The following is a 25,008-nucleotide window of genomic DNA, read 5'->3' on the forward strand; positions in this document are numbered from 1 at the left end:
ATGGGATTTCCCCGCAATTATCGTACGATAATCGGCAGGTGTATGGCCACCTTTAGTCTTCCTATTAGTACAGATCACAGTGAAGGTGCTCAGAAAAACCTGGAATCAGCCATGTTGCCTGCTGCCAAAAAAAAAACATCTAAAAAGGAAAGAAGTATTTAAAAAAAAAACATTTTTGGGTATGCTGTGTGAATAGGAAGATACAACAAACATATAGAGGGTTTTTTTTTCAAATTTGACGGCAAAAGTGGAAATCTATTACACAAGTTTAAATGTGTTCATGTGATGTGTTATTCATTTGAATGGCATCCCAATGCACTTTGCCAATGGACATGCATTGCTGCACAGTGCAATGCTCTGCAACACACTAAAGTATGTTGCCAAAAAATTGGTGCATGCACCTGGGGGTGCCAATTCAGAATGAATGGCATTGCATCATACCAACACATTTAATGTGCATGACGATAAAGTGCTACACTATCATGTGTGAATGGGCTTTAAAACAACAGGTTATTCTGCGGTTTGCTCTAATTTATGAGAACTAACACAGGGACTGAGTAAAAAAATGAGCAAAGGAAAGGTACTGTGTTGTCTAAAACAATCAGAGTCCAGCTGCCATTGTGGTGCAGAGTAGTAAAGTTCCACTTATTTACTAACAGTTCATTTTGATACATAAACAGCCTCTACTCCTTTAGTAAATTAACCCCACTACGACTTTCTTTCTCTCTCCTTCTCTTACAAATTTGCTCTGCGGGCTTGATTTAATGTCCTTAATTCATTTAAATATATAATAACTTAAATATATTGTTCTCAGTGTTTTGTGTGACTATATCATCTTTTAGAAATATACAGATCCTTCACACTGATCGTAGGCTTGGATCTGCTTCTTGATATGACTTAGTTTCTCCTTTAAATAGGCACAGCGCTCTCGTTTCTCTATGAATGCAGGATCCTGAGAAAAAGAGAAAAACGACAGGGGGTAATTATAGAATAATGGCACATCAAGCTCTTAACCTGGATAGTCAGCTGACCAAACTCCCCTAGGAATGTTTTAATGCACCAAAGTTCACTGTTCAGTCCTTAGATCATTCTAGCATCAGTAAAACTTGAAGGAACTAATTATTTAACTTGTTTTTCCAAAATCCTTCACAGACACTGTGCTGAAATGTATTTCCTTGATTTTTAGTTGCAGATTGTATTATTACAATACTGTGCCATGAAGTGAAGTGTATTTACAGACAAAGCAATTTTTTAGTTTGTGGTGAGTGAATGGTGAGGTGGGTAAACTCCTGTTCATTTGTTGTATGTGTGTGTTCCTTTTTGGGAGATTCTCCCCTCTGTCTTTAGATATTTAATGGAGGGCCCATTCACACCACATCCAGATTACCTCCAGACCAGACCAGACTTTTTCCGGAACCAAAATGCATCCCAATGTATCCCTATGCTATTTATGGACTCTGTTCCCACCAGTGCAGTCCGTTCCAGACCAGACCAGACCAGAAAAATATTGCTTGTCCTATTTTGTCTGGTCTGGAATGCACTGGAACGCATCAAAGCGCATCAAAAACACAAAAAACGCATAGAACGCACTGGAACGCACCTGCAAGACCATTTAAAACTAAACGAAAATCCAATCGCAGCAAAATCATGGTAAAAACGCGGCAAAAACGCAATGCACTATGTCCCAGATCTGGTCCGGAAAATGGAGTTAACCCAGCCTTAAGATAAGGTATTAATAGTTTCATGCAAATATCAAGCTAAAAAATAGATGTCTGCCAAATAGGGAGTATGCATGAAGAGTACCATCAGGAGAGCAGAAAGGCACAGAGAGGTCTGCAGGGTCAACGGTGGTCACCGCAGGCAGCCCAACAGGGGAAGTCAGCACTGTTGACTGAATGACTACACCCCAGATGAGCAAACAACTGTGACTATAGTGAGGTCTGATGGATGCCAAACTATACGGCCACCCTAATTTTTGACCCATAAAAAATGGTCAGATTTAAATCTCATATCTGTGCTAGGCAGCCAGAGAAGGTGACATATTTGTCATAACACAAGCCAGGTAAGAAACAATACATAGATTTCATAAACTGCCACTTCAAAAGACTTGGCCTAGCATAAATGGCCTTGTGGTAAACCATCTAGTGAGCATTACACATCTGTGATACTAATGTTTTTTTTTCTTATTACACTGATCTACAGTACAGAATTTTCAGTATACAAGTTAAGTTTCATTCAATGCCCCACATTCTTACTTTAATTAAGTTACCTCTCTAAAAAAATGGCTACACTAATGTATAAGAAGATACCAACAAGCAAACATGCCTAATTTACAAGGTCTAGAAGGCAGAAGATATATAACTACCAAATCATAATTTAATTTTACTAAATTATATGCTGTTTGTCAGATTATGAAACCTTGTTATTTTGAAATATAGATGTGCTCGGGATAGTTGACTGTATGCATATGTCTGCTGGAGCATTATAAAATACTCCAGCATACCTATGCCACGCACCTCGGACCCTTTGATTAGGTAAAGCTAGTACTGCGACACCCTCTCCATAGACAAGAAAAGCTGTTGCATTTGGTAGCTCTGAGCTCTCATTTTGCCATAAAAACTATGAAGAAATACTAAGAATCATTTATGAGGGCCAGTTACTCAGTTACCAGTTAATCAGAGAGTTATTTAAACTCTGTGCTAAACCAAAAACCAGGCATAATACACTTGTCTTTTTTTTACTTTTAAAGTCTTTTTTTTTTTTTTTACTGTTGCTTACGTCTGTTTTGTAATACCTAGTCTGTAAATATTCCCTGCACTGTTTTTCTTTTCTTTCATCATTACAATATTTAAACATTGTTACGGTCAATCTCTAAATGCGTTAACTAGAAATGTAAGAACTTTGCCGCTGTAAGAAGCTACCATAGTGTAAACTTTGTTACATTCCTGTCTGGATGTGGCAGCGAGTGATACAGGCATTTTCTTTAGCTACTTCAGCTCTTGAACTTATATACCCCTTGTTGACCAATTTTACATTTCCTCAAACCTTTTTTTAGCAATAACTTTGTCATTACTTAAGATAACAAATTAACTCGTATATGGTGTTTTTTTTTTTAAACTTGGCTCTATTTCGGTAATATTTTGGAAAACAATATGGAATCTATAAACCAAAAGACATAAGAAAGTTGAAAAGGCATTTTTCCTTCTTTTACCAGTGCTAGTTTAATAAAAAAAAAAAAAAAGTTGTTTTACTGGAAATAAGCATACATTTCATCATATAATGTGTCCCGTTTAAAAAGACACTATAATTTTGTTTCTAGAACAAAGTATGTCAAAGTAATTTGTAGGGATGCACCGATACCGGTTTTTCTGTAACGCGTACCGATATTTTGCTTTCGGTACTCGCCATTACTGAGTACCGATACCTATGCTTCCGCTGGCAAGGAGTTGGCTTCTTGGGCAATCAGGAAGCCGGGCGGTGGGTAATGACATGCCGCTAAGCTTCCTGATTGCCCGGGAAGCCAGCTCAATGTTGTTTGGCCAGCTCGATTGTGATTGGCTGGAAAACCGGTTTCCCTGCACTCAGCATCGAGCCAGCTTCCCGGCCAATCAGGAAGCTGGGCGGCGAGTAACGATCCGCCTCCCGGGTTTCTGATTGGTCAGGAAGGCTGCTCCATGCTGATGTGCTGGAAAGCCCATCAGCAAGGAGCCAGCTGTTCGGCAGGCTCAAAATGCTGCCAGCACTATTTTGATTGCATCGCATCGGACCGGACCGCAGGCACAATGTGCCTTGCGATCCCGTGCGGGCGATCGCATTGCGGCCGGAGGGCGTGGCTACGGTGCCATTTACTTAAATGGCCCACCACGCCCTCTCCTGTCCCACAAAAAAGTGAGCCGGCCGGAATGCGATGCAGTGCGTTCCGGTCAGAATCGGACCACAACGCACTGCATATGGTGTGAACTAACCCTTAATCTGCCCCAGTGATGATCACTCCCAGCCAGCTGGTGCTTAGATTGTTGTCCCAAAGCAGGAAAATCTCTGCACAGGGTGAGGCTGAGAGCCTAACCGTCACACCAACCCAACACACCCTTTATCCTTTAGTTCTTTAATCAGTTTTTCCCATGCACAGATATTCTCCCCAACTCTTTGTATCATTTGCTTCTGTTCCAAGCTATTATATAACAATAACAATATCAAATGCTTTCTCAGAATTCAATATCCATATGTCATAAACAGCATTTTCAGCATTCAGATTTGAGCTTAAATTTACCTAAAAAAAATGATTGTGTTAAACATGTTTTAGCTTATTTAGCAGCTTGTAGGAAAGAGTGCTATTAAATTTAGTGTTATCAGATTGTATGCGGTCTGATGCTGATTTGTAGTCTGGGTTCATTTGGTTTCCCCTAATCAATCTGTCATTGTTTGCACTTGTCTGCTGCTAGGTGTACTGCAGGGTGTACCCTGGTCACAGAGCAGAGAAACCAATGAGAGATTGCTATGGAGTGGATATCCCTCCAGCCAATCACTGTTAGACAGTAGCTAGTGGTGCATGCTGGGAGAGGAGATAAATACTTGGGGTGGAATATGTGAGCTCTCTTTTCCTCCCCCAGGCCCTGCCTGTGGGGAGGCTGCTATGGCTTGTCTGAGACGGCTAGGCCTAAAGCCTGGGGACTAGTCGTATGATTACACTGGAGCCTGAGGTTCTAGGCCCAGTTATTCTTACAGATGACAAGGATGAACATAACCAGTAACTTCTACCTCAAGTATTGCTGTGTTAGGTGCTCTACCTGGTGTACATGGAAGCAGTAACCACACTCTGCAATGTAATGGAGTCTACATCTGCCTGGATGATCCCTACGCTCTACCTCTTTCCCTGAAGTTCTACAATAAAGTTCTCAGCATCATATCTAAAGGCTGGACATCGCTTTAATCAATCACCATAAAAGGCAGTAGGTGCTGATGGGCAAAGTAACCCTAGAGTCATGGTGTGCTGTGGATCAATTATAGAGGCTTCTTACAGAGGAAACACAGGGAGACCCGCTAGTTCTTTTACTGTAGATCACCCCTTTGGAGCCAACGGTAGTGTTATCCTGCACTGGGATATCACTGACCGAGAAAGGGGGACGCTACACTTACATAAACCCATGCTAAGTTTCTGTTGTTGTTGTGCGATGTTGAGTCAGAAATGATCCGCACTCTGGCTCTAGAATTTATTTTAATCAACTTTTAGAAAAGATACATCATTTTTCGACATAATCTCCATACTTTTCAATACACGTTGTCCATCTGTCAACAAGCTTTTGTATTCCCTCATTAAAAAATGTTTTAGGCTGAGCTGCAAGCCACGAATGCATCGATGTCTTCACTTCATCAGAGGTGAATCTTCATCCTCGTAGGGCTGTTTTCAGGGGACCAAAGCTACATAATCCACTGTAACTTGTCTATTCAACAGAATCATTTCACATGTACGCTCAATGTTGTCATCAGACGTGGACGGATGTCTGGCTCCTTCTTGATGGCTAACACTTGAGCAACCTTCCTTGAACTTCTCTATCCATCCATACAGACTTCTTCATGACAAAACACATCTCCATACTGCGCACAAATTCTTCGATAAATAACGGCACCAGTCACACGCTTAGATCACAAAAAACAAATCACTGTAGCTCGTCTTTTTCCATGCAAATCACTAGTGGGGCATCCATTTTTTCTCGCTCCGCAGTTACAAATGAACTGACGTAACACTTTCACACCAGCACAGCAGTGACTGGGGAGACAGTAGCCTTGAACGGAAAGCGCTGATAAGACGGTGCAGCCAACAGAAGTCCTAATATAACCCGAGTGCAGATCATTTTTGACTCACCCTCGTATATATTATAGGGTTATATTTTTGTATAATATCCCTTACTGTGTGGTAACTGCAAATAATTTGCAAATGACGTTCAGAGGTCAGACTTACTGGTCTATAGTATCTCAGTTCTGCATTTTTAAGAAAACCTTTTTTAAATAATGGAACAACTTCTGCTGTAAGCCATTCTCATGAAACTGGCCAAGCTATAAGAGAATCTAAAAAAATAAGATATATTGGTCTGACAATAGTGGAAAAGGTGCGTTATCTATCTTTATTTTATTTTTCTTATTTAGTAATCTATCACCAGATGCAGAGATACATTTTTATGGTTTTGCTATTAACATTAGTTAATTTTTGGCAAGAGAAGTTGTGCAATCAGTCAAATATTGTCTCCACCCATTATAGTCTTGACTTTGGTTTCTGCATTCAAGAGAAGAGCCAAGATGATGGGTGGGGTGATAAGCTTCTACTCAGGGAATATGTATGCTGCAGTGTGGATTAAACTTTTGTGTTTTAAAGGTAGAAACCAAAGGACAAAACCAAAACAAAGGAGTAGACAAAGCAAAAAAAAGAGTTGGTGGGGAAAGTTAAGATAGGGTGAGGACCTTGAATACTGAAGGAGGCACAATTTGTAGAAACATAGATGAGTGACACCAGAAAAAGATCACGTGGCACATCACATCTGCTCTTTTGTTCTTAACATTGGGTTTTTTTATTTTTATTTTGTAACCATTTTGTCTGAGTATAAGCCTATGTTTATCCCAAGCATGTTTAAATTAATTTACTGTTGCTCAATACCCCAAAATGATACGTGTGGTATGGTGTGAGCTGGCGTGTTCAGATAATCCAAGATGTCTGGGTTAAGTTTTCTAAACAAGGCCTCAAACCAAGGTTTATTAATCTTTATTTTATTCAAAATGTTACTCCACTTTTATTGAGAAAATAACTATCCACTTGACTGCGACCAAGGAACATTACAAGGATTTGTACAAACTTTGTTGTAGATTCCTACCTATTTTTCTGCCCTGAAGAAAAAGCTATCTGTTTTTTTGCCATGTCCTTCCCAGACTGATTCCTGAATGGGAGGGTCTGCACTCCACCATGACCACCTGATGCACTTTCAGTGTACTGATTAGAAAAGGTGTAGTGTCCACATCCCTGTAGATGTAATTAACCCTTAAGGAGTATCTCATCAAAACTTCTGGAAAATGTTGTGAACCAATCACACAAGCAAGAAATTGAATTTCTGGGCAATTCCGTACACCAACGGTACCTCCAGGTTGGCATATTGCATTGAATGTTTTCAACAAAAGGAGCTAAAATAACAGAGTTATACTCACCCAAGCCACGATCCTGGCTTGCTCCATGAATGGTCCCTTCAGCCTTTCTCCTCCTGTCTCCTCTTTTCTCCTCCTCCACTCCAGCAAAGCATCCTCACATCCTATACACTATTTAGGACGTGATGGTTGACAAGATCTTAGACCGCTGGAGCGGAGGGTGAGCAAGGCTGGCTACAGTAAGGTCCTGTAAGTAATCATGCCCTATAGGAGCCAGCCAGGATCGAAGTTTGGGTGAATATATCTCTGTTATAGGCAAAATGAGCACTTAAAAGAGAACTATGGGGTAAGTGTTTTTCCTCATAGTTCTCTTAAGGATTCACGGGAGGACATATACTAGCGTCCTCCCGTGACCCAAAGCTCAGTATATCGTTAGCTACAGCTCGCTATATACTGAGACCGCCGCAGCCGGGACAGATCCCGACAATGCTGTCGGGATCCACCCAGCTGCGTGAATAACAGCTGGCTCTGCCTATCCAGAGGCAGAGCCAGCTGCACCCGCCCCCTCCCCATCTGTTCCTCCAGTCAGCGCTGGAGGATCGGAACAGGGAGGGGGGAATCCCTGCAGGGAGCCGTGACTGACAGTCACCGCTCTCTGCAGGCAGATGATCGAGAAGTGAGCGAGCAATGGTATGTGTTCGTTCACTTCGCGATCTATTGAGCCGACGTGTGACAGTTTCATTGTCACACGTCGGTCGAACTATGCGGATGAGTGATTTTCACTCACCTCATTGTTCTCATTTAACCCTTGCAGTCCGTGGGGTAGCCCCACTGCAAGGGTTAAGAGTTTATTTGTCCGGAGTTCTTCTTTAAGATCTTAGTGTTTCCTTGCCTTTTACACTTACATTTCTCAATATATTTTAAAGAAAAACTTTATTTTCAGAATTTTTTGTAATGTCTTTATACCGCTAAACATTTTTTTTAACATTGATTTATTTGATATCATTAGCCTTTTGTGCTGTAGAATTGTTTTTCATGTACAGTAATACCTTGGTTTACCAGTAACTTGGTTTGAGAGCGTTTTGCAAGACAAGCAAACCTTTCTGAAAAATTTTGCTTTGATATACAAGCAAATGTCTTGCAAGAAGAGCAAAATTTTGTAGAAAAGCACCACCTGAATAAGGCTGTAGCAGTGCGAGCGATGAGTCTGTTTAACGACAACACAATGTCACATTGGATAGATTCCTTGTTAAGGTTTCACGAAATGAAAAAGATTCCATTGAGTCAAGAGATAGCAGTCATTCCGTTACTGATAGTGAAAGTCGTCCTACGCAATAATCCTCCTCTCTCTTGTCCCTCTCACACCGGCCACAAAAGGTACCGGTAATTGGTTTATTTTTCTTTATATTTTATACGTTATTATATTACAGTACAGTGTTGTAATCATTTTATATGAATATTTTTGGGATGTGGAACGAATCATCTGAATTTCCATTATTTCCTATGGGGAAATTCGCTTTGATATACAAGCGCTTTGGATTACAAGCATGCTTCCGGAACGAATTATGCTCGTAAACCAAGGTATTGCTGTATATTACAATTTTGTATTTCCTATTATTCCTAGTATTTCAATACCAAAGTGTATTTATTTGCCACAGCGGGAAAAAGCGGGAAAAAGGGTCCTGCACAAGCGACGCGTGACATCGACGGGCGACAGGCGAGCTCCATAGAAAATCATTAAACGAGCGACATCTTGCGATATATTGCGCGGCAAATATGCGCGATATAGTGGCAGAAATCGCGGGATTAAACGCTCAGTATGAATGGGCACTGAGACAAGATTGTTCACTGAATTGCTTAATCATTGCTTTTCTAGCTTCATTAGCCCCTTTTTCAATATTGCATAGAATAACTCAAATGTTACCATATTGTGGTGAGTAATGCTTAAAGTGACATATAAAAAATGTTTCCCTCCCCCACATGTCAATGTTAGCACTTACCTTAAATGATGTCTCTTAATCCGATCTTCCTCTTCTTTCCCCTTGTTTTCATCTGTCCCTCCAGGGCTGCTGCGGCTCTCCGATCCAGCGCTGACTCCTCTCTGCTAGCAGGCACTTCTGATCCAGCGGTGTCTGCATGCGGGTGCACACGTCCATAGACTTACCTTGCGTCTCTGCTCGTCTCCCGGCCGAGAATCCGAACTGCGCATGCGCCCGCCCCAAGATGCTTTGCGTCCACCGGAGCAGTTTCGTTTTATCGGACGGGAGCGCGCAGCTGAAACAAGGTAAGTGTTAAGCGCTGTTAAAGCATTTTTTTCTTGTTTTTTTTAAAACCTTTTGCCTATATCTACTGCTTAATAGCAGTAGATATAGGCAAAAAAACGGGAGGGTTTAGAACCACTTTAATTTTGGCAAAACTGCCTTTACAGAACAGGGCTGACAAGTCATCATTTGTTATACAGTAAATGATAGGAGCTATAGTTTGAGATCAATTTGTTCCTTGCTTCTAGTAGCTAGAGACCTTGTGATCTAGTCTGATTAGGCTGCATGAGATCAGAAGTAGAATTTTATGAGAAGAAAGACATATTTTTTTTTCACTAAAATGAATAATGTTATTTGGTAATGTGGACATATAAAATGCACACATTAATGATAGCTCCAGTATAATCACCACCCTTACATTAGACATAGTCCAAATGTTAATATACTATGCATGTACTCACATTTTTCTTCTTTTTATATTTTTCAGAGATGACTTTGATCCTATCTGGTGCCTGCAATATTTAAGAAAAGACACAGCTGAAAATTAATTTAAGCAAAAAAAAAAAAACGTAAAAAAAAAAAAGTCTTGTCTTTTTAGTTGTTTCTATGTAGCAGTCCTTTGGGCAGAGTACAAGCTATTCTAAGCCATTTCAAAGTGAAAATGGAGATGGACATGGTGGGGACAGACTGAGTTTCCTCTCATTTACAATGCAGAACTTAAGCCTTGAGATCTTTAAAGGAGAACTATGGGGTTAAGGCTTTTCCCCATAGTTCTCCTTAGGGTAACGGGAGGACACAAACTAGCGTCCTCCCGTCACCCTAGGCCCAGCTGCGTGACTAACAGCTGGCTCTGCCTATCTAGAGGCAGAGCCAGCTGTACCCGCCCCCTCCCCCGTCCGTTCCGCCAGTCACCGCTGGCGGATCAGAGCGGGGAGGGGGGAATCCAGCCCCTCCCCTGTCACGGCAGAGAGCCGTGACAGGATCGAGAGGTGAGCGAACGCCGGTATGTGTTCGCTCACCTCCCGATCTACTGAGCCGACCTGTGACAGTCTCATTGTCACAGGTCGGCTAGAACTATGAGGTGAGTGAAAAGCACTCCCTCATAGTTCTCCTTTAAGCCTTTGTTAGGAAAGACAATGTTTAAATCTAGTTTTCAATTGATGAGATCTGCCAGTACAGTTCAGACAGGAACTCCCGAGCCCCCTCCAGCTCTCTCCTTAACATGGCAAAGCGGGGAAAACTTTAGTTTTTGGAGTTTTTAGAAATGAGCAAATAAAAAGATAAGCAGCAATTTTAAATTATATATGCTGTGAATGGGAACATATAGCATATATAAGGTAGGTGTTATCCCAATTTGGCTTCAAAAGTGGACATACATTTTTTTAGACCCAAGCACACCACTCAGGTCCATTGTGGTGACCTTATCACATGCGTTTCGTTGCCTGTTAAAGTGCATTTTATTAAGGTAGCCCATTTATTTGAATAGGCTGCCTAATGCACCACAATGAACCTAAAATCAGACCATATTATTTGTATTGCAAGGAACAATAATGCATGGTTGTGTGTTACCGTGGATTGCAATGCAAGTGAATTAGGAAGGTGCCATTGACAATGAATAGCACTGCTGTGCACAACGGCACGTAATATATGTTACTGTGATTTGTGGTAACACCTGTGTTACCACAGTGCACCGGTATAAGTGGGCCCGTTAAGAACACAATGCAATATAATTAATTTGAACAAGTTGGAGAATGGAGATAAATGTTGTTATTTTAATAGCACACTTCATTTCTGCAGTATTAAAGTGCATGTCTGGTTAAGATACATTAAAAATATTCAGTGCTGAACTACAGAACATATCACCCTTATTTTATAGAGATATAGGAGGGCTGGTGTTCAGTAGCCCAGCAGAAGACAACTGGGCAAGGCTGACAATACTACTTAGAATTTCAGTGCAGATGTACAGTGTTTCAGCTCAAACAGGATGTTATAAGCACACTGAATTTTTGGCAGGATCAACAGGTATTTTCCTGTTCTTGTTGTGTTTTTAAAAAGACAAAACATGAGTGAATGGGCATGTCCTGAAAAGATGTACTGAAGATGTTATTTTTTATTTTGCCCAGCCATAGCCTTTAAGCAATAAATGCATACAGTTAGGTTAATTTACGGCAAATAGGTTGTTCACTTTGCAAGGGAATTTCTTTTACCTTAGTGAATGTGGTAAAAATGCACTTTGCAAAGATTACCCAATTACGAGCAAGGAAAAAATATTTTTTTCTTGTGCATTCTTCAGGTGATGGAAGTCATCTTCAGATGATGGAAGTCAGCAGAGCTTTACCTTATACACTAAGCCAGAGCTCAAAATTTCCACTCGCCTGATCGCATTTGGCGAGTGGAAATGCAGTGCAGGCGAGTGAAAATTCAGTCAGGCTTGAGTCAGTACCTGACTAGTGGGAGCAGCTGCTCCTGCTGGGCTCTCTGTTCTGCTCTTCACTGAGCTCCAGGGTCGAAAACAGAGTGATTAGTAATGTCTGCAGACCTTACTAATCACACCAGATCACCAGGGATCTGCCTGCTCGTCTCCTCCCTGCAGAAAGACGAGCAGGTGAGGGGGCTTCATTGTTTTACTTTACATGGTGGGGGACAGGGGGCTTCTTATTTTATGTGAGGGGGCAGGGAACAGGGGGGCTTCTTATTTTATGTGTGGGGGAGGGCAGGGAACAGGGGGGCTTCTTATTTTATGTGTGAGGGGGCAGGGAACAGGGGAGGAGAGGGTAATATTTTATATGTGGGGGTGCATGGAACAGGGCGGAGAGTGTATTATTTTATATTTATTTTTGTAACTTTATTTTGCAGAAAACATCTAACAGTGTAATTTATAAGATTATTTAAGAGGGTGTGTTTAGGGGCGAAGTTAAGGCCGGGGCAGGGTAGGGGTTAGGTGGGCAACTGGTGGCGAGTAACTCCTAAGGCCTGGCTAGTAGCTCAGGACTTGAAATTTTGACCCCTGCACTAAGCTAACTGCAAATTCCCTTGCAAAGTGAACAGCCTATTTGTCTTTAGTAAATCAACCCTATTGCTTTCCAATGATCAACAGTGTTAATCAACATCATACAAATTAACAATAGACACTTTGTTGCCCATTTGACACAACCATTGCAACCTTCCCAGGATGCAATGGTTGGGCAAAATTTAAAATTACATCATTTGTGCCAGAAGTGGACCAGGAAGTAGATGGACTCTATTTGTAATGAAATTAAAAACATGTTTGTTTAACTAATGAATGTAAGATGATTTTATATCAGCATGCTGAGCTGATGTGATTTTTAGCGAAAGGTCCACTTTAATGACACTCATAAGAAATTCCTTAAGGTTTGGTCTCCATGGGTGGAATACCTGGGATGCTCTCGTCCTGACCACACCTTATCAAAGCTTGGATTTTGCACATTTGCCACCATGGATTCCCCCCACCCCTTCCTCAAGAGACCCTGCTGCTCTCTAACTCCATTTCCTCTTTCCTTTCCTTTCTGTTTACCCTCTCCTTTCGCACTTTTTATCTTCATTTTTCTTGACATTAGTTGTTGCCAGTGTACAATTGATGCCTCCGTGTAACAGGATGCAATAATATGATTCCTCTTCCTTTAATTTGCTGTTATTTTTTTATTGTTCCTATTCCCTACATCGGGGACATCCCTCAGTTTTGTTTTGTTATAAAGTCTTTATTTGTACTTTATTGCATTTTGGTTGTCTCAGCTTGTAGACCTCTTTCTTGATACGTGTATTATTTTTCTAAGATGTTACCTTTCCTCAAATACTGTATTTACTCAAATGTCTGCTAGAATTTCTGTTTCCTTTTTTGCCTTCGTTATTTCTTAAAAACCTTAATAAACTGTTTGTGAAAGAAAACATAACTGCTAAATATCAGCCAAAACGCAATGAGCATTAAAGTATGTCCTGGATTGTATATCCCTTTCTAATAAACGACCGACCACACTGAGTGATGATAGAATCTTATTTGGACTCACCTTTTTACTTTGAGGTCCACTAGTAATTTTTTCCATCATACTGTCCAACTCTTTGAATTTCAGTAATGCAGTCCTCACCTCACTGTAAAGCTCCTTATACTCAGCATATTGGTCATTAAAAACGGCTTTATATTTCTCCCGCTCTTCTGGATTCTGAATGTCTGGATACTTTCTGTAAAACACAGGGTATCTCACATAATTAGCACTGTTTATCCACTTACAGGATATGCTACAATTTACCACTGGAAAACTACAAAACAAGTAATCTTGTATCTGTGAGCTACAACAAACATGCACTAGTTTCTAAAAAAAGTTAATATGAAGCAGTCATTTTTTGTTTTGTTTACTGATAATATCTATCAGTAAACAAAATAAAAAATGACTGCTTCATAAAACTTTTTTTAGAAACTAGTGCATGTTTGTCGTAGCTCACAGATACAAGATTACTTTTTTTGTCGTTTCCCAGCACAGTGGCTTAGTGGTTAGCACTTTTGCATTGCAATCCCCAGTTTGGATTCCGGCCAGGGCACTATATGCATGCAGTCTGCAAAATCTCCCTGTGCTTGTTAGGGATGGCCTCAATGTTGAGTCGAGCAAGAGTTTGACTCGAACATCGGCAGTTTGTGTGTTCAGCATTGAGTTCGAGTTCAAATTCAAACTTTTTCCATGTTCTAAAGTTCAAATTCGAATCGAACACGGGGGTGTTTGGTCCATCACTAGTGCTTGTGTGGGTTTCCTCCCACATTCCAAAGACATGCTGGTAGGTTAATTGGCTCCTGTCTAAAAATTTACCCTGAGATGTGTGATAGGGACCTTAGATTGTAAACTCCTTGAGGGCAGCAACTGATGTGAATGTGTCGTATGTAAAGTACTGTATAAATTATCAGCGATATATAAATACTACTAATAATGTAATACCATATTATGCTGTGCTGCATGAATGTCCTTGAAACAGCAAGATGTTGCCAAATCACTCTACTCATCCATAGATCTCAGCTTTTGATAGCATTCTTTGCAGCACACCAAAACAAAGATGGTGCTGGCACCTTGCATATAAATAGGTAGCTAATATGTGTCTAGGCACTGTCACATATCAGAAAGTGCAATGCTATTGTCTGAGTTCATGCCCACTTTATTACCACATTTATTTGGGTAACCATGACTGCGTATAAAGACTCAAGGACACTGCCGCCTTACAATGTGAATGCAGGCTGGTTTCCCCACTCAGGAGCCACAGATTCTGTAAACAGCTAGTCATAGACTGTACACAGGTATACGCCAGTGCACAACCCTGAACGTAGACAGCCTCTGCTGTGGAAATAGCTGTCCATGTGCATGAGCCCTTAGGGATACACTTTCAACAATAAAAAGTATCTTCTCAGAAGCTGCACACAGCGCGCGCCAGTTTAAGTAGTAACCAGATCCAAAGCTGTCATCTTTACCATTTCACTTTGCTTCTTAGTAAGTCTCTGCAATGGAACAAGTATGCACAGATCAGGTCTCCTTTGTCCAAGCATGTGTAAAAGGGTGGATAAGGATGACTGTCTGGGATCTGTACCATCAACAATAAGCCGATAATAGCAGAGCCCTTCTTTTTTTTTTTTTTTATTCTGAGAGTTTCACCGTCAAACTCAAAGTCTGAAAATGTGATCAATATAATTTTTTAGGTTAGTGACTCAGAATTAGTGAACGTTAAATCTATTACATCAACCTGACAACCAGGCAGGTAACATTTTTAGAAGGGTAGGTCATCAATGGCAGTGTCCGAGTTACTTTAAGCAGGGGTTCCCTTTACGCTCATCCTCCACAAGAGATGATTCACTAAGTTCAGTTGATTTTTACATGGCAGAGGGAAGTCCGGGAACAGGGTACTTTGTAATTTACGAACTGAGCCATGTTGGAGACCCTGCAACCATATTAGATGATTACATTCAGATATTAACCTGCATTAGAAAAGTTTGGCATTTGGTGTTTTTTTTGCACTTATCCTAAGTATAAGAGGACATTAATTGCACCCCTGTTGCTATGGAAACACTTGTTGTTTGACCAGAACCTGGCCTGTGGGGAGCATGGCTTATTTATATGTCAGTTGCTGCACCTATCCTTTAAAACAATAGTTCTAAAAGTGGTTTTCCACATATGAATTCTGATATAATAAAGCTTTGTGTCAATAGTTCCATACATTCGTACCTTGACCTTCTGATAATTACAATAAACAGTAAGATGGTGGGCCCACTGTGGCTTACACGGGGGCTGGAAAAAAGTGATACACTCTGCCACATGCTGGTATACTCTACCACATGTGAACCACAAACATCTTGTGGTTTACCCGCCCCTCCTCTCCCCTCATCCAATCACAGAATGCAGAATTCAGCAGAATAAAACTAAAATTTTTAGCATTCCCAGACGACACTACCTGAAAAAGCATTGCAAAGTTCCACTTTACCAATGCGGTTTCGGCACCTGGCAATAAGATTAAACAGGACTATACTTACATTAGTTCAACATATGGCTTCATACCCCTGCCTGAACCTTGGAAGAAGGCTATGTTTACTGATGACTATACTTCTGCTGTTTAATAACACTTGTTACTTATCTTTAGGTCAAATATATCATAATATCAAGAATGTTGAAAGATACTGGAGGATTTCAATGTTTACCATGCTTTTACCAGAATTTTCCCCCTAAAAGTTTAACTACATTTATAGGAAATACAACATTAAGATACAATTTCTCTAAGTATGTGGATCATATGACTTATGCAAATCTATAATGAAAAATGAGATGCTTACAGAACATAATCCGGCACCATGTGAGGCTTTGGCCGGTGACCTGCAGGGATAGAACGATTAAGAGCTCCAGAGTCACTGCCTTTCTCTGTGAAATGGATAGTTTTGGTGACTTTCCCTTTCATGTCCTCTAAATGCTGAACTTCATCTTGAAAGATTATTCTTCTTGGTCTGTCCATTCTCTAAGGGAGAAGAAAAGATTGCAGGAAGACATAACACTTAACGTATGCTTAATTAAAAGTCATAAAAACACAGGTTGGCTTATATAAATGTATAGTATATACTTGTAAATGTGTTTGTATGTTAACAGCAATTTACATCATGTTGCTTCATGCAAACTTTGGTCTATAATGGAAAACACAAACGCATGCATTCATTCTCTACTGCCACCATTATTAACCAGATATTTTGGCATTGTGATATATGTAGTGCTTTATATGACGCCTGCTATGCCTTAAGAGGACTTAATTAGCACCTTGTGGTGGTGTGTGCAGAAAAAAAGGTACTGTACGCAGTACTTTTTTCAGTACAGCATGGTGCAACACAGTACAACCGCATTGAACGGCGCTGTGCCGATAGAACTTTGTGATGAGTGACATTTTAAACACGTTCTAACAAAAAAGGAAACTGTGTTCAGAGTAGCTTGCTGGTGTGAACAAGTCCTTAAATGAGAGTAAACTGAACTGGCAACGCACAGAAATGCATTTACAGAATTACTTTTCCATTAGAGAATTTATAACTTCCAAAGCAAAAAAAAACGTGCTCCAGTTGCTCACTGCTCAATCGCAGGTTTTATTCTCAAGAAGGCATAGAGGGTTATTCACTTACCTGCCGAAGGAACTAGCCATAGCTTCAGCTGATCCTTCGGCTCGCTTCAACCGCTGGAGCCCTTTGGTTCAGTCGAACCGAAGGGCTGCTACACGGGCTTTCACAATAGCCTGTACAGCAGCCGAAGGCAGAAGAGCCAAACCCATATGCTTCGGCTTGGCTGAGACGTAGTGACAGCCGAATCGTGGAGAAAGGTCAGCCGAAGCCGTCCTGCCGGCAAATGATGTCATGGCTTGCTTGAGGACACTGGTTTGTCATTAAAGGACAACTTGTGGGCGGACCCAGCCGTGATGTCATGGCTGGCTCGGCCCATTTGTTTTGATTTGACCAGAACCTTCGGGCAGACTGTCAGGTGCCGGACAAATGTAAACAGTTGTGTGGAGCCAGCGGTGATGTCACTGCTAGCTCCGCCTAATTGTTTATATTTTGCTGGCATCTGTCAGAATGTCATTCTGCGGCAGGAGTTTGTCGCGTTCGGACGGGTCGGCGGGTGTCAGGTTTTAAAAAAAAAAATGTAATTTCGCTGAGTAGTTGTTGTTGTGGACAACGCTGGATGTCATAATTGACCTTGGATTACGTCGGTGGATCTATTTTTGAGATTTTTTTTATTTTTATAAAAGACTGTTTTTTCTTCAATTAAAGGATTTTTCAAAAGTCTCGCCTCTTTTTTTAAACTTTAATTTAACCCTCTAGTGAATGGGTAGTGGTACAAGTACCCCTTACTTATATATTCACATGGGAGGGGGCCGCATCAGGTTGCCCCTTTATTAAAGGGGTGCCTGATGTGAATAAGCCCCCATGTCCACACCCCAACAACCAACGCCCTAGGGCTTGTGGGAAAGAGGCCCTTGCCCCCATTGGCACAAGCTGATTTTCCAGGGGGGACCCTGGAAATGCACCCTCCCAGTGCCGAGGACATGTGGCCTGGTATGGCAGGGAGGGAGGGGGAAGAGCGAGCCAGCCAGCCAGCCAGGCCTGTGTTGGGATCAAGGTTCTAGTTGGGAATTTTAAGGGGAACCCCACTTTTTTCCCCATTTTTGGGGGTGGGGTTCCTCCTTAAAATTCCTACCTGACCTTAAGGGCCTGGTATGACTTTGGTGGGGAACCCCATGCACTATCTTTTTAATTTTTAACTTGGGGTCCCTCCTTAAATTCCTAAATGGGGGGCCCCAACGCTTTGTATTTCTTTTTTTTAAATAGGGATCCCTCCTAACCTAAAGGGCCTGGTATGGTTTGGAAGGGGGACCCCACGCTGTTTTTATTTTTCTTAAAAATTTTTTATTTTTCTTTAAATTTTTTTATTTTTCTTTACATTTTTCTTTCTTTTTCTTTTTTTACATTCATTTAAATAATTTTGTAACATTTAAAACATTTTTTTCTTTTGTTTACATTTCTTTTTATTGTGCTCACTACCTCAGAGGTAGCAAGCAGGATAGCCGAGCCAATTGAGAATAGGGGCGAACGGCAGCGAGTGAACTTGTTGAGTCAAACTGCTTCTGCACTTCAGCTCAGGCGAACACGCAGAGCATGTTCGGCTGACCGTAGGCAGCCCATGTACGGCTGATTTTAGCCGCTGTACAGCTGAAATCAGCCGCACTGAGCCGCAGTGAATAACCGAACGCCGTTCGGCTCATTCCACTTCGGCTTGGTTATGCACTCGGCTGCCTTCGGCAGCTTTGTGAATAACCCCCTAAATTACAGTTCAACTATTGTATGTAGGATAAAGAGATCTGAGAAGGCAATGACCTTAACTGGTAACCCAGCATAGAAATGATGTTGAAGTAGTAGTTTCTGCCTGAAAAAAAGTCCTTGATATGTTTGCTTGCAGTACAACACATTGTTAACATTAGCAACGAATAGAATGTTCCTAACATATTGTAAGCTTGGGTAATTTCAGCTGAAAATAGATATACTGTGTACAGTATACATCTATGGCAGCACAATTTCTAGTCCTCTCTTCAGCTGAGTTCTGTTTTCACAAGGTGATATTATGCATTCTATCAAGGTCTATAGTTTACTTTTACAGCACTGATCTACTGTATATGTTGCTATTTATTGAGACTAAAGGAAACCTGTTCTTTCAATCACTGCCCTGGTGCAAATATGCAGCCAGTGATGTCAGAATAACTGACCTGTATACTTGTCACCAGTTAGTGACTCAAAAAGTATTGAAGCTGGAGGCAGACAGGCAATTAGCATATCCAGAAGGAGGTCAATAATGGCAGCCCCTATATTTCATTTAGTAAGGGCTCTTTCACACCACCCACCCGCTAAAACACATGCTCGCTAGTGTATATTGTGTAGGGGGCAGTGAGCAGCTGTGCACTTACTTGTTACAGTGTGAACAAGGCATATAAACAATTGTGCCCTTGTGTTGAGCCTGCGTTGATCATGCTCAGTGGACACAGTGTGAACGAGCACTAATGGTCATATTTTTTGAAAAGTTGCGCAATCTGTGGAGGGCACAGGTTATTCAGTTTCTAAAAGTGATTATACCCATGGTAAAATGACTTTGAGATTCTGAATCTGAACACTTGCATGTGATACTTGGCAACACAGTGGGACTGGCATATAAAACACTGGAGGACGGAAAACAGCAATGATGCCCATGGCATGGGTGACATTTCCTCTATCACAACCCTAGAGCATGTTAGAATGCTAAAATATAACTAGTAGCTATGTGAAACAGCCCTAATTTTACTGTGGACCAGTTGATATAAAATTGCATGAAAAGGTAATTTTACACGTAAAAAAGCTAATAATGCCAGGTAGTGCACTCTAGAATATAATTATGACAAATGGCATAAAACAGTGAAAGCAAGCGTATAAGCAAATTAATTCAGGATTAGAGCATATGACTAAAATATTAATATTTAAATAACATTGTGAATAACACTGGAACACGTGAGAGGGAAATATGAGGGACAATGAAATGATCACTTATGACCTGAATATTTCCCCTCACCTTAACCTTCTCAGCCTGCCTTCGCCTCTCTTCATGTCGCCACATTTTGAGGCATACCAAAGAGCCAAACAAGTAAAGAAGCATGTTGAAGAAGAGAAAAGCTATGGCTGCCACCTGACCCCCTTCCACCCTACAGAATGCCACCATTAGTGGGTTGACAGCAAACATAGAGTAGCAGAGGCCACCACGGTTTAAGTCATTGACGTACGCAATGCCTGCAGCCATGTACAAAAGGAACATGATCATGTTGATGGCAAACTCAGTGAGAGGCCACCAGTCAGAGTTAAGGAGAATAGTCCGGTAGTACATGGTCAGACCCAACCCCAACAGGATCAAAGTTACCAGCCAAACCAAACTAGCAACAATCATCACAAATGGAGTCATTGGACCATAATAGCTGTAGCCACCAGGCAATGTTCTTTGGAGTTCAGTACCAAAGAGATTGTACCACTGGTAGTCCTTCTGAATATAGGCACATGTGCAGGCAAACACCATACCACCCAAAATTAACTGCACTCCAGATAGGATCCTGAGCAAACCAGGCCAGGACTTCATGTAGGAGTATTTTAAGCTGTATGCTTCTACCTTTTCTCCATAGTTCATCTGACTCCTCCTTTCCAGAGAATCTGGAGTTTTCTTATTTTTAACATTATGAGCAGGATTAACACTGTTTGATGATGCAGTGAGAATACCACTCTTCTTCTCAAGAGTGGAGTTTGTGCTAGCATCTAGAAGTGGTGTAACTGGTGGTGAGTTGTGGACACCTTCCAAATTCTTCAGTGGAAAAGGTTCTCCATTTTTCCGGCTTTTCCAAAAATACCTCTTCCAGGATTCAGGAATGAAGTGTTGGGCAGGTTTCATGCCACTGAGTTCTTGATACTGTGTATCATGTGGATCTGATAATGTTCCAACCTGCTTACGGGCATCGTGGTCATAGTAGTCAAATGAGAAACTCGGTGCATCTCCCCAAGTTGATGTTTCTGATGGCCACACAGTTGGTCTTCTGTTCTTTTGCTTCTCAGTAAGTGAAGGGAAAGAAGACATTGCAATTATGTTACAGTGTGCGACTTCATCCGAAATAGTACTGATGTGTATCTGTAGGCTTCAGTTCTTTTTCCATGTCCCAAAGGAAAAGTTGCTCTAGTTTATGAACCACGTGGTATGCGTACCTTTCCTTCACAACTAGAAGAGGTCTGCAAAGGAATAGAACAATTAAAAATATGCTGGCGCTTTGTCCTTGTTGTCATAGTGTTAGCACGAAAAGAAAAAATGAATAAAATGATTACAAAAACACAAAGAGGAAGCATCAAATAATTGGATTGGCAATAAACAATAGCAATCACATTAACACAGAAATAAAAAGTACCCTAGCATACAATAACATAAACATGATCATACAAATATGCAGGAATTTACACATTAAACAATCAATACTAAAAACAAACATAGGTCAAATTAATTTAGTAAATCAAGTATCTATGTATATTACACACGCGCAATTTAATAAGCAGATTTTTTCAGGCTTCGGAAAAGGTTAACAGTTACAGAACTACATTTTATGTAATGACATATATTTCTAAAACACACAGCTACGTTTTTATGTGGGAGAAATACTTTGTTTTCTGCTACACGCTAAAAACATCTCCCAAAAGTAAATCCAAAAAATAATAGTAAACATTGCTAAACAGTTGCATAGAATGTATTGCTTAATGCTGGTATTAACACTTTTCGCTGTCACATTTTAGGCCTGAAAATTACTTAAAACCCTATTCAGAATGATATATTTCCAGAGGGAAGAGACCTTGTAAAAATGGAGGCAGTTGCAAATTTTTATCTTGCATAATATTAGCACAACTCTTTAACAAACCCAACATTTCAGTAAAAAATACACAAGTTAATTTTAGTGCACAAAAACACAATATAATACCCAATTTAAAAAAAATATATAATATGCCTTTATCCCAAGTAAATAGATACCCAACATGCCAAGCTTAAAAATTGTGTGCACCTGTGAAATGGTAAAAAAATACAATACCCTAAATTGTCTATAGACAGCACTTTAAAAACCTGTACGGGCCATTAGTTTAGCGTTAACTGTTAATACGCCGCTTGTTTGCGTTAGTATGTGGACATTTGCGTGGTACGAGGGACATTTTTTTTTAACTTAACCTAATTTCTATCACATAGGGGGGGCTCGCAAGCACACTATGTGATAGCAAATTGAAGGTGACAGGTACTCTTTAAGGTGACATTAGGGGTCTATTAAACCCTAATGTCACCTATGCACTTCAATAAAGCTGATCAAGCATAGATCGTTACAGCTGAGAAGCCGAAAGTGATGCAAGCAGCGTCACTTCTGGCTTTATTCAGTGGGGAGGAGATCAGCGAAGGGATGTTTGTTAGCATCTCTCCGTGCTACCCGCCTACACCCACAATGCTGGTCTCAGACCCACAGGAGGGGCAGCGGAGCGCAGGAAGCAAGGCTGGTGTTGGATGGGGCTCCGTTTACCAGCCCCTGGAAGCAATCTGGAGGCTTTTCAGCTGCCAGAATCGCTTCCAGTGTAAAGCCAACAGACTGCTTTACACATGTAAACCAGGAGTTTGTTTGCAGGGGCCCGCAGCCAGCGCTTTAAGGCATACGGTGCTGGCAGTGAAAGGGTTAAAGTATATGTTAACCCAATCCCTAAAATCTCATAAAACATTATAACATCTTCTAGCTTGGATAAGGGGGGAACAGGGTGCAGGGGGGAGGGGAATGTCTTGCCTTGCTGTGTCTGTGGAGACACACACAGCTTACTAGCACACACAAGGGTGGCTCCATAGGACCCTGCAAGAGAAAGGAGCCACCCTAAAACAGGATATCAGGACCAGTGCTCAGGGGACCAGGTGATTCCACAAGAAAATAAAACTTTTAAACATTAAGAAGCAGCATCCATTTGTAGGTGATGGACAGCTGCTGGAGACTGTGCTCTCTCTTGTCCCTTGACAGAAAGTTCAAGGAAGCTGAGCTTAGAGAGTTAGAGCCAACTGTTTGGAAACATGATGACTGTAAGTGCTTGGGCATACATTTTAAGAAATACTTTGCTAGGCAATGTATTTTTGTTTGATCTGAAATCATTATTAACAAAAAAATTGAGAATGTAATACTACCTTAATGGCTCAAAATACTGAAGCCAACATGACAGGCAGGCAATTAGCATTTACAAAATAAGAAGACAGCAATGGCAGCCCTTGTCTTTCCGCAAGTAAAGTTTTGCTCTCAGGGACCTGTGAGGGCACATATACGGTCATTTTAATTGTTGAGCGAATCAGATAATCAGATATAACCTGAAGTCTGACGGATATCAATTGCGTGACTTCAATGAAAAATGTATCGCATTTTCTGAGTGTGCGGTTTGTTAAGACAGGGAAGCAATAGGTAAGGTATCAGGGGGAAAATAAATCATTCACAAGTAAGCCTGCACAGACTGAATATTCTAATCCGTGCATAAGCTAAATCAAGACTGGTTCTCTTTATTATAGACAACAGCACAACTGCTGTCTCTTTCTGCTGGTTAGGCCCAATTTGTCATCATGGAAAATGCCAGCACTTAAAGGAAAAACGGTGAGCTCATGTCATGGTGAAATATGGTACAAAACCGAGCAACTAGCACTGGTTGGTTTTACAATTGGTCATACAGACAGAGGTGGCTAAGGTGCACCAAAGGAACACGGACCACTCATAGGTTTCAACACCATTCTATGATAGTGCTGCCTGAAGACATCTAATATACTGTTAATATCCTCTACTATAAAATATCCAGTAGGAAAAGTCAACTAAAGTCTTAAATATCTTTACTAAAAATACAGTAACAGCTTTTGCAGTTTGGCCCATCTTTGGAGCACAATTACTCTACAGAAGATAAACAGTACACAACAGTAGGTTAAAAAAGAACAAGTTTCTGTTGACTAAAATCTATAAGATACAATACCAATTCACGTGATTATTGTTGGGTTAAACGGCCATTGTAATAAACTGGGACTGAAAATTGAGAGGTAGGTAGAGGTAACATTCTTGCCTTACCTTGCTTTGAATATTTCTGAGACCCATGTTTCCACAGTTCTTGATCTGAAACTTTAGAGTTGGTCAGTACTGGGGAGAAAAGCTGTCACTATACCCGTTTAATTCCTGTCATTTGTTCCTGCCCATATTTTGCTGACAGGCACTCTAGTCTCCAGTTCTGTTATCTGCATGTATTATGTGAAGTTCAGTTATTTATTAACTGCAGGCCAAGGAGCAGCAAGAGGGAGGTGTGCTGGTAGAGACAGTATGTAAAGTGAAGCTGTGTCCAGATTTAAGATACACTGTATTGCCAAAAGTATTGGGACTCCCCTCCAAATCATTGGATTCAGGTGTTCCGTGAAATTTCCTTGCTACTAAGTATTCCACAGTCAGCTGTTAGTGGTATTATAACAAAGTGGAAGCAACTGGGAACAACAGCAACTCAGCCACTAAGTGGTAGGCCACATAAAATGACAGAGCGTGGTCAGCGCATGCTGAAGTGCACAATGCTCCCTAAAACCCAACCCAATTTCATTGGTGGTTAGCTAAAGGCTTCAAGGATATCTATTGTATTTAAACTTTTCAGCAACTTCGGGAAACATCTGACATCCCTTTGGTATTTCTACTACATACAGATACAATACTATATTAACGCTGTTCTTCAAAACCATCCCTCCTCGCACTCGCTTACTCCCAGGGCCGGCCTTAGGCCTTTAGGTGCCCTGTGCGAGAAAGCTTTACAGCGCCTCTCAGTGACCACACCCCTCAGCGGCCACACCCTTTAGTGACCACACCCCCAGTAACCACACCCATTTATTACCCATATTTTTAGTAAAATATAAAAAGCGGGGTCACGTCGGGTAAATAGACACCAAACATGTCATGCTTTAAAATTGCGCGCACCCGTGAAATCGCAAAAAATTACCATGCCTAAAATTGACCATAGGTGACGCTTTAAAAGCTTTTACCG

General features: G+C 40.9%; 1 protein-coding gene across 2 annotated transcripts; it reads right to left on the minus strand.

Moving 5' to 3' along the window:
* Positions 1-793: 793 nt before the first annotated feature.
* Positions 794-24,092, minus strand: OCEL1 (occludin/ELL domain containing 1). 2 transcript variants are annotated; one of them, XM_018555098.1, is made up of 6 exons: positions 24,060-24,092; positions 20,582-21,189; positions 16,207-16,385; positions 13,415-13,586; positions 9,851-9,901; positions 794-952 (listed from the first exon to the last, which is right to left on the minus strand). In XM_018555098.1, the coding sequence occupies exons 2-6, from the start codon at positions 21,038-21,040 to the stop codon at positions 839-841; spliced, it is 975 nt and encodes a 324-aa protein (XP_018410600.1). In that variant the 5' UTR covers positions 21,041-21,189; positions 24,060-24,092; the 3' UTR covers positions 794-838. The 2 variants fall into 2 exon arrangements, with proteins under 2 accessions (XP_018410600.1, XP_018410599.1); XM_018555097.1 differs by having other exon boundaries at positions 19,997-21,189.
* Positions 24,093-25,008: the final 916 nt, after the last annotated feature.

Source organism: Nanorana parkeri, unplaced genomic scaffold, assembly GCF_000935625.1.
Source record: "Nanorana parkeri isolate BGI_ZX_2015 unplaced genomic scaffold, ASM93562v1 scaffold183, whole genome shotgun sequence".
Lineage (NCBI taxonomy): Eukaryota > Metazoa > Chordata > Amphibia > Anura > Dicroglossidae > Nanorana > Nanorana parkeri.